The 14,049-nt window shown below is 37.3% G+C and overlaps 1 protein-coding gene across 7 annotated transcripts in view; it reads left to right on the plus strand.

Annotated features, from left to right (window-relative positions):
* Positions 1-14,049, plus strand: part of NCOA6 (nuclear receptor coactivator 6) — a 47,851-nt gene that overhangs the window by 14,662 nt on the left and 19,140 nt on the right. For 6 of the 7 annotated variants that reach the window (XM_062589406.1, XM_062589407.1, XM_062589405.1 and 3 more), the window contains 6 exons: positions 1,769-1,924; positions 2,513-2,635; positions 4,837-4,965; positions 6,453-7,268; positions 10,345-10,491; positions 11,414-12,533. In XM_062589406.1, the coding sequence (XP_062445390.1) occupies positions 1,769-1,924; positions 2,513-2,635; positions 4,837-4,965; positions 6,453-7,268; positions 10,345-10,491; positions 11,414-12,533 (2,491 nt within the window). The remainder of the gene's footprint in view (positions 1-1,768; positions 1,925-2,512; positions 2,636-4,836; positions 4,966-6,452; positions 7,269-10,344; positions 10,492-11,413; positions 12,534-14,049) is intronic. The other variant, XM_062589411.1, reaches the window with a different exon arrangement.

Below are 14,049 nucleotides of genomic sequence, written 5' to 3' on the forward strand. Positions count from 1 at the left end.
AAGAACCTTTTAATTTCAGAAAAATTATCTATGACTCTCCTATAAGCAAATCAGATTTCTAGACCACTTTATTCTTTTCCATTTTGTCTAAATTTAGTTGTATCTGGCTTTGGTTGTTGAGGTCCTTGCCATTATTTCTCAGGGGAGATTTAAAAAAAAAAAAAAAAAAAAAAAAAAAGCTAGGAGAAGACAAAAACACTCAGAAGAAATCTAGCTGGTTGTAATTGTATGTTATAAATACTTACCAGAAGACATAAAACTAACAGATAGTTACTGATGTGAAAGCATATGCATTGATACCATAATTGAATTCCATGTTACTTGTATGGAAGCAAATTCAATCTGCATCTATATGGAGTTGCCTTTGTTAAATGGAGACATCTACATCCTGTTTGTTAAAAAGTATTAATGGTAGGGTTAACGAACATCATTCAAACCTCAGTTAAGAAAGCAGAGAACAAAGTTTTAAATCAATGCCAGATTAATGTGAAAATGATCAATGTGACAAGTTACTTAGACTGATTCAGAGCAAAATGGGAAATTCAAAATACAGAGTTTGTAATGTACTTTTTTAGACTTACCCAATACAATCTTTGAAAACACGAGAAACTCAGATACTAATATATCTAGAAATAATAAAAATGACAATAATTTTTTTAGATATAAAAAATTGGGCCATTAATAAAATTAAATGTAGGACTGTTGAAAGATGGAAAGATTCAGTTCTTTGAACAGGAAAAAGATTTCAAACTACCTGTCACCTTTCCAACCAACAAAGTGTTTATAGACAGAAAGAGAATAAATTTAACACTGCTGTTACTGTAGCAGCAGAAGGGACTCTTTGCGTTAGATAAGAACAAGAGATTTCTAGATGAGGCTGAGTTATTGGCATTCTTAAATAATACGCTGTCCAGAAGTAAGTAATAAACAAAGCAACTCAGTCTGAAGTTACTGTAGAAGAACTGGATGATTAAAATATGGGCCAAAATTTACTGTTTTCAAAAAGACTTTTTCTTCAGAAAGCTAAAACTGGATGTTTTTAAACCTGTATTAAGAATGATTTCGAATAATATTCCTAAATGCATTTTGTAGCAATATTTTGGTTAGGTACCAGTTCAGATAATTACATCCAACATGACAGGCTTTTTGCTTATTCTCACTTGTTGCCTTGGAAACAACTCTTCTACTGAGAGACACTTATATGTAGCATAAGCTTTCAGAATGCTTTCAACTAAGTATTTTTCATGACTTTAATATGCTTTTTACAGTGGATTGAACATACCTATCAAAAATAATCCAAGTAGTAGATTCTAGTACTGACCTTCTACGAAAAGATGGTTTCACAGGCATTTTGCAGAGATATTTCAAGGAGAATTTCATTCTTGAATTTTTTTTTTCACATAGCTGTCTAGTATACTAACAGATTCACAAAATCTGCTTTATTAGGTTTTCACGTATCTTTTCAAAGTAATTTATCCGCAGAATATTTCAATTTCTGAGTGAACTTACCAAGTGGTTGTGTTGACTGTGGAATGTTGAATATCGTTGGGAAGTTCTTACGTTGCTAATTTTTGAGAAATAACTTCAGTGATTTGACTGCATATCTGTGCTGGAGAACTCTTCTGTCTCTGAGATTAACCATCGATATTTTCAAAGCGAAATCATTGCCTCAGTCTTTTCATTTGTGCTTTTTTACCAGGTTACCTCCTCATACTTGTTTGAAAAATGGTTTTGCAGTGACCCTGACTCTGATTGTCTTCATTTTCAGAATCCAGCAAGTTAAAACTGCAGAAGATAGAGCCTTGGAACAGTGTACGTGTTACATTTAATATACCCCGTGAAGCTGCAGAGCGGCTGCGAATTTTAGCTCAGAATAATAACCAACAGCTTCGTGACCTGGGAATTATCTCAGTTCAGATTGAAGGTATTTCACACCTAATTTGTTTCTAAAGATACTAAGCTCTGGATATGCTAAAATTTAAGTATAGACAATAAGCAATTTTGTGTACTTGATTCATGTTGCAAAACTTCTAACTTAGTAATTTGGAGAATGACTTTAGTGAAGAGGTAAGTCAAAGCAATAGTTTTATTCTTTCAAGACAGTGATAAAAATGAGAGCTGGAAATCCTCTTGTCATGAAGAAACCTCCTGAGTCTTTTTTGCATGTCAGTAGGAGAATGTACCTTAAGTTTTTCTTCCTAATTGTTTGATATGAGATTTTCTTAAAAGCAAATTTTCAGTGGATTTCACAGTTGAAAAATTTTCCAGAGTGGTGTTTTAAGTTGAGGATGAAACTGAGGTCATTTAATGCTTGTTATAATGTCTGTTCTTCTTACCTTCTGGATTACAATTTAAGGGTGATATGATGCATAACTCTTTCTCTTCTAAAGTACATACTATAGATAAAATTTTGCCTCCTTTTCTTGACATCTTTTTAAATATCACTTTGCAAATGTCTCTGTTCTCCTTTCTTGAATATCATTCAATTCTCCAAATTATGTATTACCTTTAGGGGAAGGTGCTATCAACTTGGCCTTAGCTCAGAACAGAAGCCAAGATGTCCGAATCAATGGGCCCCTGGGAGGAAACAATTCCATACGAATGGAAACGGGATTTCCCATGCAAGGGGGTCAAGGTAAGTTCAGTTTTTAAAATCTGCTTAGCTTTACGCACTTTGAAATCCGTAACTAAGCTTATCATACAATCTTAGTGCTTATTGTAACTATTGTTAGCAGAGGTATAATTGCCATTTTAATTCGTGTGTTCTTGTTACTGTACTGTCAAACCATGTCCCATATCATGTAAAGTAAATGGTTGGTTGCATATCTTCCTGCAAACATCTGAATGGTATATATGTATGTACCTGTGTGTGTGTACACATGTGTGTGTATAGTATAATATAATATACATATTCACACACATTATGTAATATATATAATGTATATATTATATAAACACTCTAAAAATCACATGAGTCTACTAAGGTGAATTCACTTTGAGATATGAACAAGTTATCACAACACAGTTTTGTGTTCGGCCATCTTTGTGAAAATGCGCATAAGTCTTTATACAATGTACAATAGTAAGGTATTTTTCACTTATAATTAGAGGAAGAGTGCTGCCATTACTGTTAGTCTCTATTTTTAGTAAGCTTTTGAGATCAGATCAGATATCTAATTACACATTTTTTTTGAACATTGAGAACGCTGCATTTATATCCATGACAAGTATTTTTTTTTAGTTAGAGGTCTTTAGATTTTATAAAGAGCTATAAGAAAACTACTTTATAATTTATTTTCATACCTGAATCATAAGGCAAAGTAAACTATTTGATATCTCAGGATTTGATGCGATTAGAAAACTAGGAGCCTTTTTTGACAGAATAATTTAAGATATATGTCTTGCTGTTAATAGGAATGAATGAAAAGAGCATTTTACCTCTTTAGAAGGGAAACGTGGTTAAACATTAGTTAATCAACCAAGAATGTAAAACATTTGAAGAAAACTTTTCCTAGAAAATGGCTGCTCCACTCTTCTGCATGGTGATCATTTTCTGCCTACCTTCCAGCATGTTAAAACATTTTACAGAATAGCAGCCCATACAAATGAAACCATGAAATTTTTCTCTTACAACACCTCAATTACTTCCTAGTATTGGATTTTGCAAACCCTTAGTACGTGCAACTTTGATACAAACTTGTCACTTGAAGCCTTTAGACACAAGTCTGAGAGGGGATTGAAGCCTCAGAGAATTTATGTGTAGGTAGTGTTTCCTTCTATAGCCTTTTTAAAGGTTCTCTTACTGTAGTGATTCTGTCTTTTTTAAGAACAACAGATGTGATTTCTCACTCCTAATTCCTTCTTGGATGTTGTGGGTTTCAGCAAATGGAACAGTCTCCAATCTCTGACTGTCACTGATGGTTTTGGGGGTGAGAAGGGTGTATCAGCTGCAAAAATGAACATGAAATTTTGCAAACCTCAGATCCCCTGTATTGGCTATGTTTTGCCACTGGCTTGCAATTTGACTTTCAAATCATTATACTTTCTGCCACTAATCAGCATTAGAGCAAAATGTATATGAATACCAAAAAGGAGAATATGTTAATTATTCACTTACTCTACTAGTATGAAAGCATTATCTTTTTTTTCTTCAGTATTGAAGAAGCAGTTGAAATCATACTTTTATTTCTAATCTAGCTTTACCACAAAACTACTTGGTGTAATTACAGAAGTCACAAATAAGAAACTGTATGGTTACAAAATGATGTTTCAGTAAGATAGCTATTTGTGAATTAGTTTTTAAAATTTGTCTGTTTTTCACCTTTGAGAACTCTTACTTTATCTACCTTGTACATATACGTTCAGCACTCTGGTATCACTCTCCAGTGTAAAACTTTCTCATGTTACCGTTAAGTCATGTGATCAGTGGTGTCGTGGGTGCCCATTGCAACTTAGACTTCTTTTTAACCTAGATTCTTCTCATGATTGTGCCGGTTTTTGTCTTCCTGTCCCAACTTCACAAATAACTCTAGTACTTGTTAACCACTTTACTGCTTCATGAAAGGATAGAGGTCTTGAAAGATAAACTACTTTGTGAATTTTATGGGAATAGACAGCTGAGTAGAGGAGAGGGATCCTATTAGTGCCTTTAGGAGAAGCTTCAGTTTGACGCTAGCTTGTTTATTCTCTACTAGAGAATCTAAGCTTTTAGGCAGAGATCTGTATTTTGTAAGAACAGTTCTTAAAGTCTAAAGAGATGTTTTATTAACAAATAGAATTTTAATTTCCTTTCTATGAAAAGTTGCAAGAATTAACATTTTTTTTTCTTTTTCTAAGGTTTAATAAGAATGAGCAATGCTGCAGCTGTCATGATGTCCCAGAGTGGAAATGTACCCTCCTCTATGATAGCAAGTGGTGCTAGTACTGAGCTGCAGCCAAGAACACCTCGACCTTCCTCACAGCCAGGTAGTAAAATTTAGTCATAGAGCTTTACCTGAAAATGTTCCTGTTTTTACTTTTTTTCCTCCCTCTCTCTTTGCTCAGCTGACAGACTTGAGATTATACTCATAAGTGAACTCCAAAACTGGTCTGCAGTGTTTTACTTGCCTTTTCTGATAGTTGCTCTTTATGTGGGGAGGGGAAGAAAGCCAACACATTTGTAATCTGGTAACTTCTTCTTTTGACAAGCTTTGTAATGTCTAAGAAAAGTTGTTTAAGTTTGGTTGTGGTGGGGTGTTTGTTTGTTTTTAATGACCAGCAGCTTAACTGCACACTAGCATACTCTCATCTTGGTCATCTTGCTGGAATAACACCATTATGTCTTGTTGATTCATACTCTCATATCTGAGATTATCCAAAGGATGAATTTTTAGTTGTATGGGTGTGTCTGTTTTGGTCTGGTGTACTACATATCTTTCAGAATAGGGACTTGGTTGGAGTAAGACAAGCCCATGCAAACATCTGCCAGGAAGGGTTTAGGTGTGTTTGATCCTGCTTTTAGGCAGTCACCATTCTTAGGTCCCTTCCAGACCTGTTTTCTGTGATTCTGTATGAGGATGTTGCTGTTATCCGGATAGTTCAGGTGTCTAAAGTCACCAGGTTATTGTGTGTTTTTTGTTTTTTTCAGATGTATTTAGCAGTTGCAGTACCTTCTTGCAATAGAACTGTTGTGATTTGCCAGTATTGTCATCCATACTTCATAATGTAATACGGTCCCTTTGAGGAGCTTACGCTGCTACGATGAACTTGCATGATGAATGACTGAGCTTTGCATTTAGCTAAAGTTAAGATGTTTGGTTGAATGAGTCAGGTGTTTTCAGTAGGAAATAAATGCACCAGATTGAGCTTTTCAAGAGGAGTAAATAAACTAGATATTGAAGGGTTGTAAGGCAAGAGTGTATGTTCAGGTGTTTCCAATTCTACCAGTACAAGTTATTTGCTGAAGAAGTCAGGGGTTATGACTTTTCCCTTGATTAAAAAAAAAAAAAAAAAAAAAAAAAAAAAAAGTGCTAATACTTACAAACTTCTTTAGCTTTCTGCAGTATTTGTTGATGTAAAGCACACTAAGCAATTTCTTCCGAGAATACAAGTTTATGATACTTAGTTCCTCATTATGCCACTTTTTTAGTGAATAGGAGTATTGCCCTAGTGAGTGTGTAGAAGGCTTACAGTTTTCTGTAGAAAAAAGTGTTTTGGAGCTATTGTGTTCTGTTGTGGAGGTTATAAATGCATGTAATCTAGCTTCCTAGGGTTCCCCAAAATTCTGAAAACTTTTTTAGAGCATTACCTGTTTGATATATTGAAGAAATTGGAACCCTGGAGTGTGTATTTTTCTTTGACATCAACAGCAGAGAGAGCAAATGCAAACAAGCGATTTTCCCTTTCTTGCTTTCTGGTGGTTTTTGTCTGCAGTAGGTTACTTATTTTTTTACTCTTTTTTGCTATTTTAATAGATGCAATGGACCCACTCTTATCTGGGCTAAATATCCAGCAGCAAAATCATCCATCTGGATCTTTAGCTCCGCAGCTCCATTCAATGCAGTCAGTTCCTGTAAACAGGCAAATGAACTCAGCCAACTTTCAGCAACTACAGCAACAGCCACAGTTGCAGACACGTCCTCCCCAGCCACATCAGCAGCCACAGCAGGGTATTCGACCTTCATTTTCTTCACCAGCGCAGGTTCCAGTTCCCCCTGGCTGGAACCAGCTTCCCTCTGGAGCACTTCAGCCTCCTCCAACCCAGGGAGCACTGGGTACATTGACAGTAAACCAGGGATGGAAAAAGGCCCCGTTGCCTGGACAAATGCAGCAGCAACTTCAAGCAAGACCATCTTTAGCAACAGTACAAACTCCTACTCACCCTCCACCTCCATATCCTTTTGGAAGCCAGCAAGCTTCCCAGGCTCACTCAAACTTTCCCCAAATGAGCAATTCTGGCCAATTTACTGCTCCTCAAATGAAAACACTTCAGGGAGGGCCCTCACGGGTTTCTACACCACTACAACAACCCCACCTGACCAACAAGTCTCCTGCTTCCTCTCCCTCCTCCTTCCAGCAGGGATCTCCTGCATCATCTCCAACAGTTAACCAAACACAGCAGCAGATGGGACCAAGGCCTCCCCAGAGTAGCACACTCCCCCAGGGATTTCAACAGCCTGTCAGTTCTCCTAGCCGTAATCCTATGGTGCAACAGGGGAATGTACCCCCCAACTTCATGGTGATGCAGCAGCAAAACCAGGGTCCGCAAGGTTTACACCCTGGCTTAGGAGGTAAGAAGTACTGAGATCTTCTGTTATTAAAAAAAAAAAAAAAAAAAAGAAGGCTAGAACTCATTTCACTGTTGTGTTTGAAAAGATCCTTTAAAAACAGAAAAAAATAAGAAGTCTGTTTGTGTATGAAGTAGGTATGGTGAATTAACATCAGCATAGCTTCAGTTCTACTACCTAGATCTATTCTGCCAAGTTGCAGCTATAACCCCTAAGTAAAGTCTTGACCACTGCAGAAATTGCTGTATGCAGTTCCTGACTGAGTCCCAGTCATCCTCTTGACTATTCTTCCATTGCTTTTCAGTTCAAGATGTTCTGGGGTGGACATTTCTTTTCCCCCCCTTCTCCTTTTGGAGAGAGAAAGAGAAGTAAGAGCAAATAAATGTTTTCCTTCTCTCTTCAACTTCCTCTGTCACCGCTTTTATTCGTTACACTTCTACTGAAACGAGACATTATTTTGCATCTTCCCTCCTAAGTTGTGGATGTCTCTCCTCTTGTCATCACTCTCCTCCCATATAAAAGAGGAAAAACGTGCTATTGTACTCTCTGCTCTAATATAAGGAGGTTTAGGGATGTTTTAATTTACCCCTCTAGTTGTTGTCTTTTTAGTTTTCTCCTTTGACCTCTGCATGCGCATCTTTGCCTCACTATTCCCAGAAGGCTTCTCTAATAGTGAAGGAATTTCATTTGTCAATCCTAAGGTCTCTTCTGTGTCCTTGTCTTTTCTTGAGGTTTTTATAGTTGTGTGCCAGATTTGTAGTGCTTCTCTCTAAATATTCAGTTCTTTATTTTTGTGTTCAATGGCTGCTCCAAGTCCCATGTTCAGGCTCTTGCTTAATCCTTTGAAAACTTTATTTTGAAAATCTTTTCCTTATCTACTTGTAAAATATGAGTCATACATTTTGTCCACCTATACACACAGTACTATGTATTCTAATTTCCTGTATTCTCACATTGTAGATCTGGAATCTGTCTTAAAAGCTGCGAGGAATGCCCTTTTCCTGGTCTACTAGTCTAGACAAGTGTCTTGTCTTCACTGTTTGTACCTTGCATCTCATTTCCCTCATTAAGACGAATTCTTTCATTTGCAGTGTTCTCTTCTTCCAGCCTGTTCTTAGGTTCTGCCAGCACCTTATACTTGTTGTATTTTTTTTTGTCTTCATCTCCAAACAGTAATCTCTTATTTGAGTTACCACATTTCCTTACAGTTTTGCCTCACCAACCTCATGACCCTGCTCAGTAATTTTTCTCTAGAAAACGCAACTTTCTTGCTCTGTATCTTCTTACTTTTTGTTTTAAACCTACTACAAACAAAATACTACTGTTTCTTCAAGTTACTTCTAAAGTTACGACTTTTTTTTTTTTAAGTTAACAATAACCCTGCCGATAAACTGCCAAAATACGTCGTTTGGTAGACCTTTCTGGTAAAATCTGTAACCTTGCTGTGAGCTATATCCTCAGATGATTTAAAAAGACAAGGTTCATTTCAGCAAAGCTATGTTGACTTGCTGAGACTTTTGCCAGGCTTTTGTCCAAGCTCACTTCTTGCTGCAATTGATACCTTAATCTGTAATTTGGGATCTTTCCATTTTTTAAGCCATCCTGCATTTCAAAGGTTTGATATAAATAAATACATTCACTTTCCATTTCACCTAGTAATTTAGCAAATGCAAATTTTTATTAAACTTGGAATAGCCCAAATTAATACTACTTTTTTCTTAGTTCAAGTATTTCTATGTGCAGAACTTTTAGGAAAAGTTTAACAGAAGCAAAACTATAGTCCTGTGATGTGATGTTTGAAAAAGTATTTGCAGATGAGTCCTATAAAAATTTACAGATGAGTTCTATAAACTTGATTGTCTCGAAATACTAATTGTAGACTTAAAACCACATTAATTAACAAACAATACAGTTAAGCATGCAAGAAAACTGTAACTCTGGAAGGTCAGATTGTGGCACTGTATAATAGATCAGAAAAATAAAGGAGGTAAAGGTTCCTTCTAGGTCTGTGACACTACCTGTGTAGCTTGATGGTGGGGTCAAAAGAAGCAGATTCTGTTAAAGCAGTTTATGCTGCTTCTCACACTGGTAGGCAGAAGCACTGTGAAATTTTGTCTCCAGTGCAGCAGTGGCATTTTGATATGTCAAAGTGCAGGCTTTGTGCCAGATACAGGCCTGGAAATAGGCTCTTGGAATAGGAATAGCAGGGTTACTTGAACAAGTTTGTGATTAGCAGCACCCATCCTGGACTCTTTGTTGGTAGCAAAGCATCACGTTCTCATAACCTTGGAGATTATGTAGTTGTAATCTAACTCTGAATAATAAACTCACTAATTCTTACAGTTGAAACAATACATATAATAAAGTTGAGTTGGTTGCCTGAAAATAAATTTCCTGGCTGGAGGCCCTAAGTTTGTGTATTGGGTGGTATGTTTTCATGCTCAAAAACGAATGAGAAAAATCATTAAATTCTTTCCATGGATAGAGAAAACCTAACAATTAGCATAATTAAATACACTTCTGCTCATGTCAATGAGTAGAGATGAAGAGTGCTAATGTTGCATTTTACCATGGTTTAAGAAGTTATTTATGTGTGCGTACACAGTAGTAGTGCAAAGAAGCACTAAAAAGGGCGTACGTTATAGTGAGGTCCTTGTTGAGGAGAAAAAAATGCAAGATGTTTGCATCTGAATATGTGGAGTAGGTTAAAGGTCTGATTAGAGTGAGATAAAACAGAAAACAAGAAAACAGCAAACCGTTACTTTAATTTCCAGTTTCTGAAAAATCAATTACAGGCTTCTCCTTTTATGTGAGGTTAATTTTGCTTTCAGACTATAAGCAGAATTATGGTTTGAACTGAGTGATAGTAGCTTGTTAGCCAGATTTATTGCATAAATAGGAATTGTAAATTCTGTTTTCATTGATTTTTGTATATTGGGGAAAAAACACTTTTCTGCTTTGCTAATGTCACAGTTAGAGTCTCAAAGGTTGTCGTCTTCTTGTAATGCTATTATAGATTTGCCTTCATCCACTGCCTTTTTTCTGTACTATTAAAAAAAAAAAAAAATCTTGTGTTAAGGAATGCCCAAGCGCCTCCCACCTGGGTTCCCTGCAGGCCAGGCTAATCAGAACTTCATGCAAAGTCAGGTGCCTTCCACAGCGCCAGGAACACCAGTGAACAGTGGAGCTCCACAACTACAAACCAGCCAAAACGTGCAGCATGCAGGTCTGTCCTGAATGTATTATTCCTTGATTCTTTGTTTGTTGTAGAAGATTGTGCTTTTATTTGTGTAACATAAACAGCAAAACATCACCTTCTTTCCCATAAGAGTAAGTTTTCAGCTACTGGGAGGCAGAAGTGCACCAGAGGTCCATTTGATGTATCATTAAATGAAGAGGAGAAAACCAGGAGATTGATTATGTTTTCCAGAGAACCTAGCTTTTATTGCATAGCACAGTGATACCAGAATCCCAAAGGATCTGCTTAGAAATTGAATAGACATAGCATTGAAATTTGGAGGTTAGGAGTAATATAGGTGCAAAAAAAGAACTTCTTGCCCAGAAAAAGAAATATTATCTCAGGGGTAGAAAAAAAAATATCTTGCTCTCAATTTGAAAAGGTTATTTTAGTTCCTTTAAGTGTTAAAATCTACTTACAAGCTGTCTTTTAAAAATGTAATCTTTAGCTGTCAAATGTTTCCATTTAAAAATTCTGTTATTAGCTCTTCCTCTGGATTATGGATACCCTGATAACGTCATGTCATCATTATTGCGTGTAAATATATTTTGATTTATTTTATAATCCATTATAAAATAACCTCAAAATTTGAAGCTTATTTTACCAGGGAATTCAAGTATTCTGAGTTAGATGATAGTCTGGCATATTTTTAAATTGCTAGATTATGGCCAGGTTCTGTGATGTCTTCTGCAGTGGGGTACACATGTGAGTGCGAGTCAAAATATTTCTTTTCAGAACTTCCATTCTGATATTCTGTTTTGACCACAAACATTTAGCTGTAGCATGAAACATACAGCACACGAGTGTGAGTGTATAGATGTCCCAGTTCATTGAAAAAGGAAAGAAAATAAATTTGGGGTATTTACTCAACATCAAGCTCCTGTTATTTGTACCTTGCAATCTTTTTAAGGTGGCCAGGGGTCTGGACCTTCTCAAAATCAGATGCAGGCACCACACGGCCCACCAAATATGATGCAGACCAATCTAATGGGACTTCATGGAAATATGAACAACCAGCAAGCTGGTGCTAGTGGGGTGCCACAAGTTAACATGGCCAATATGCAGGGACAGCCTCAGCAAGGACCACAGTCTCAACTTATGGGAATGCATCAACAAATTGCATCGTCTCAAGGACAGATGGTGAACATTCAGACTCAGGGATCATTGAACCCTCAAAACCAGATGATACTTTCTCGAACACAACTCATGCCACAAGGTCAAATGATGGTAACGCCACAAAACCAAAATCTTGGTCCTTCACCTCAAAGAATGACCCCACCCAAACAGATTATTCCCCAGCAGGGACAACAGATGATGTCTGCACACAGTCAGATGATGGGACCTCAAGGCCAGGTCTTGTTGCAGCAGAACTCAATGATGGAACAGATGATGACCACTCAGATGCAAGGAAATAAACAGCCTTTTAGCACTCAAAACCAGTCCAATGTTATGACGGGGCCAGCTCAACTGATGAGAGGACCAACTCCAAACATGCAAGGAAACATGGTGCAGTTCTCTGGACAGATGATGGCACAGCAAGGCCCTGTGAATGGTAATCCTTCTCAGGTTATGGGAATCCAAGGGCAAGTTTTAAGACCTACTGGACCTGGCCCCCACATATCTCAGCAGCTTGGAGACACTACTACTACAACAAGTAATGATGTGAACTTGACACAGATGTTACCTGATGTTCCTGTGCAGCAACCAAATATGGTGCCTTCGCATATGCAAGCAATCCAAGGAAACAACAATGCTTCAGGGAGTCATTTTTCTGGACACGGGCTGCCTTTCAATACCCCATTTGGTGGAACACCAAATGGGAATCAGATTTCCTGCGGACAGAATCCTGGTTTTCCTGTTAATAAAGATGTCACGCTCACAAGCCCACTCTTGGTTAACCTTCTACAAAGTGATATATCTGCAGGGCATTTTGGTGTGAACAACAAACAGAGTAATCAGAATGCCAATAAGCCGAAGAAGAAGAAGCCTCCAAGGAAGAAGAAAAATAATCAACAGCTAGAACAAACAAGGTAGGTTTAATACATCATTTTTATAAGGGTGAGGGGAGCCCCACAGGCAACCTATGAATATTTTTTCAGCAAGCATGAGAGGTGGGGAAAAAAGAACCTATAGTATTTTATATTCTAGTAGGATTTTTTTTTTTTTTTTTTTTTTTGGGGGGGGGGTGGGGTGGTGAAGGATAACACAGTGGCAAGTCTGCCATTGGAAAGTATATTTTTATCCTGACATGTTTCTGCCTGGAATTGATTTTTTTTTTTTTTCTTTCAGCTGAAGTTGTAAATAGGAGTTGAAGGGAGGGGGGAATCTGGTATTCCCTGGTTATGGGGATAACAATCTCAAGGCTTGCCTACCTGGCCAAGTAGAGTAAAACTGGGAGAGGTTACAGGGGAAAAAAGAAAAAGATCCCCTTGAGGGAAATGGCAAATGGGTTAGTATTGAGAGGAAAGGAACAGAAGCATCTGTTCAGTGCAAATACAAGATTGCTGAATCTTTTTATTCCTCTTTGATCAACATGCACTTCCTTGGCCAGCTGTCATATACCTCTCTGCTCCGGATAGTCTGCTAATACCAGCACAGGGCGATAGACTACTACTGCTGTACCTTTATCTAGTTAAAATGGTATAAGGCACATATATCTTACCTAATCACTCTAGCTCTGCTAATGAATCATAGGGATGTTGATTGGGATCCACATAATGGAATTGGAGGGGAGGGGGGACAGGTTTCAGTTTGCTTTAGAAAAGAACTGAGAATTTTTGCACAATTATAACACAGGGTTATTCAAATTTCAAAGTTAAATTGAAAAAATGGGGGGTGTAGGGAGAGGGAGGCACATTAAGCTGCTGGTATGGCTCCAGTTCTACCAGTTCCACTCCTTTGAATAATCATTATAAGTCCTTGATTTTAACTGTGTGCCATGATTTCCAGAGACAGAGATGTCTGATTCAGTGCAAAGAGTGGGTGGTGCGCAATTACTAAGCGAGGATTCAATATTTTATTTTTTTACCTTGGTTATTCAGTGCATAACCCCAACCTGCATATTTTGCACAATACAGAGATTCCTGCATGAAGATGGAACGCATTTTCTCATGGACTTCTAAGTTCTGGACTAAAAGAACTTGTGTCATCTATAGCAAGGGATCTTTTAGAGTTTTAACACCAGCCAATTGACTTGACTTTATGCTGCTAGTATAAAATGCAAAAGTTATTTCCATCTTAAAAGTGAAGAAAGGCAGCATAGTGAAAGTAAAGCAAAGCATGCTAGTTTAAGAGGCCTTAAACTAAGTTTTTCAAATACCTGCTAGATAACTGTGCATATAGGTCACGGTATGGCCTGTCAGCTCAACACTGCTGCAAAATTGACTTGTGATTTCTGATTAAATCATCAGAAATTGAGGAGTGCACACTTAATGACCAGCAGTAAAACCTGAGTTAGTAATTCGACTGAAACCATGTAGGAGCTCAGCGGCCAAAATGTGAGTAGACTGCAACTTTGGGATGATTTGGAAACCTTAACAGAGACAT

Source organism: Rhea pennata, chromosome 16 (assembly GCF_028389875.1).
Source record: "Rhea pennata isolate bPtePen1 chromosome 16, bPtePen1.pri, whole genome shotgun sequence".
NCBI classification, from domain to species: Eukaryota; Metazoa; Chordata; class Aves; order Rheiformes; family Rheidae; genus Rhea; species Rhea pennata.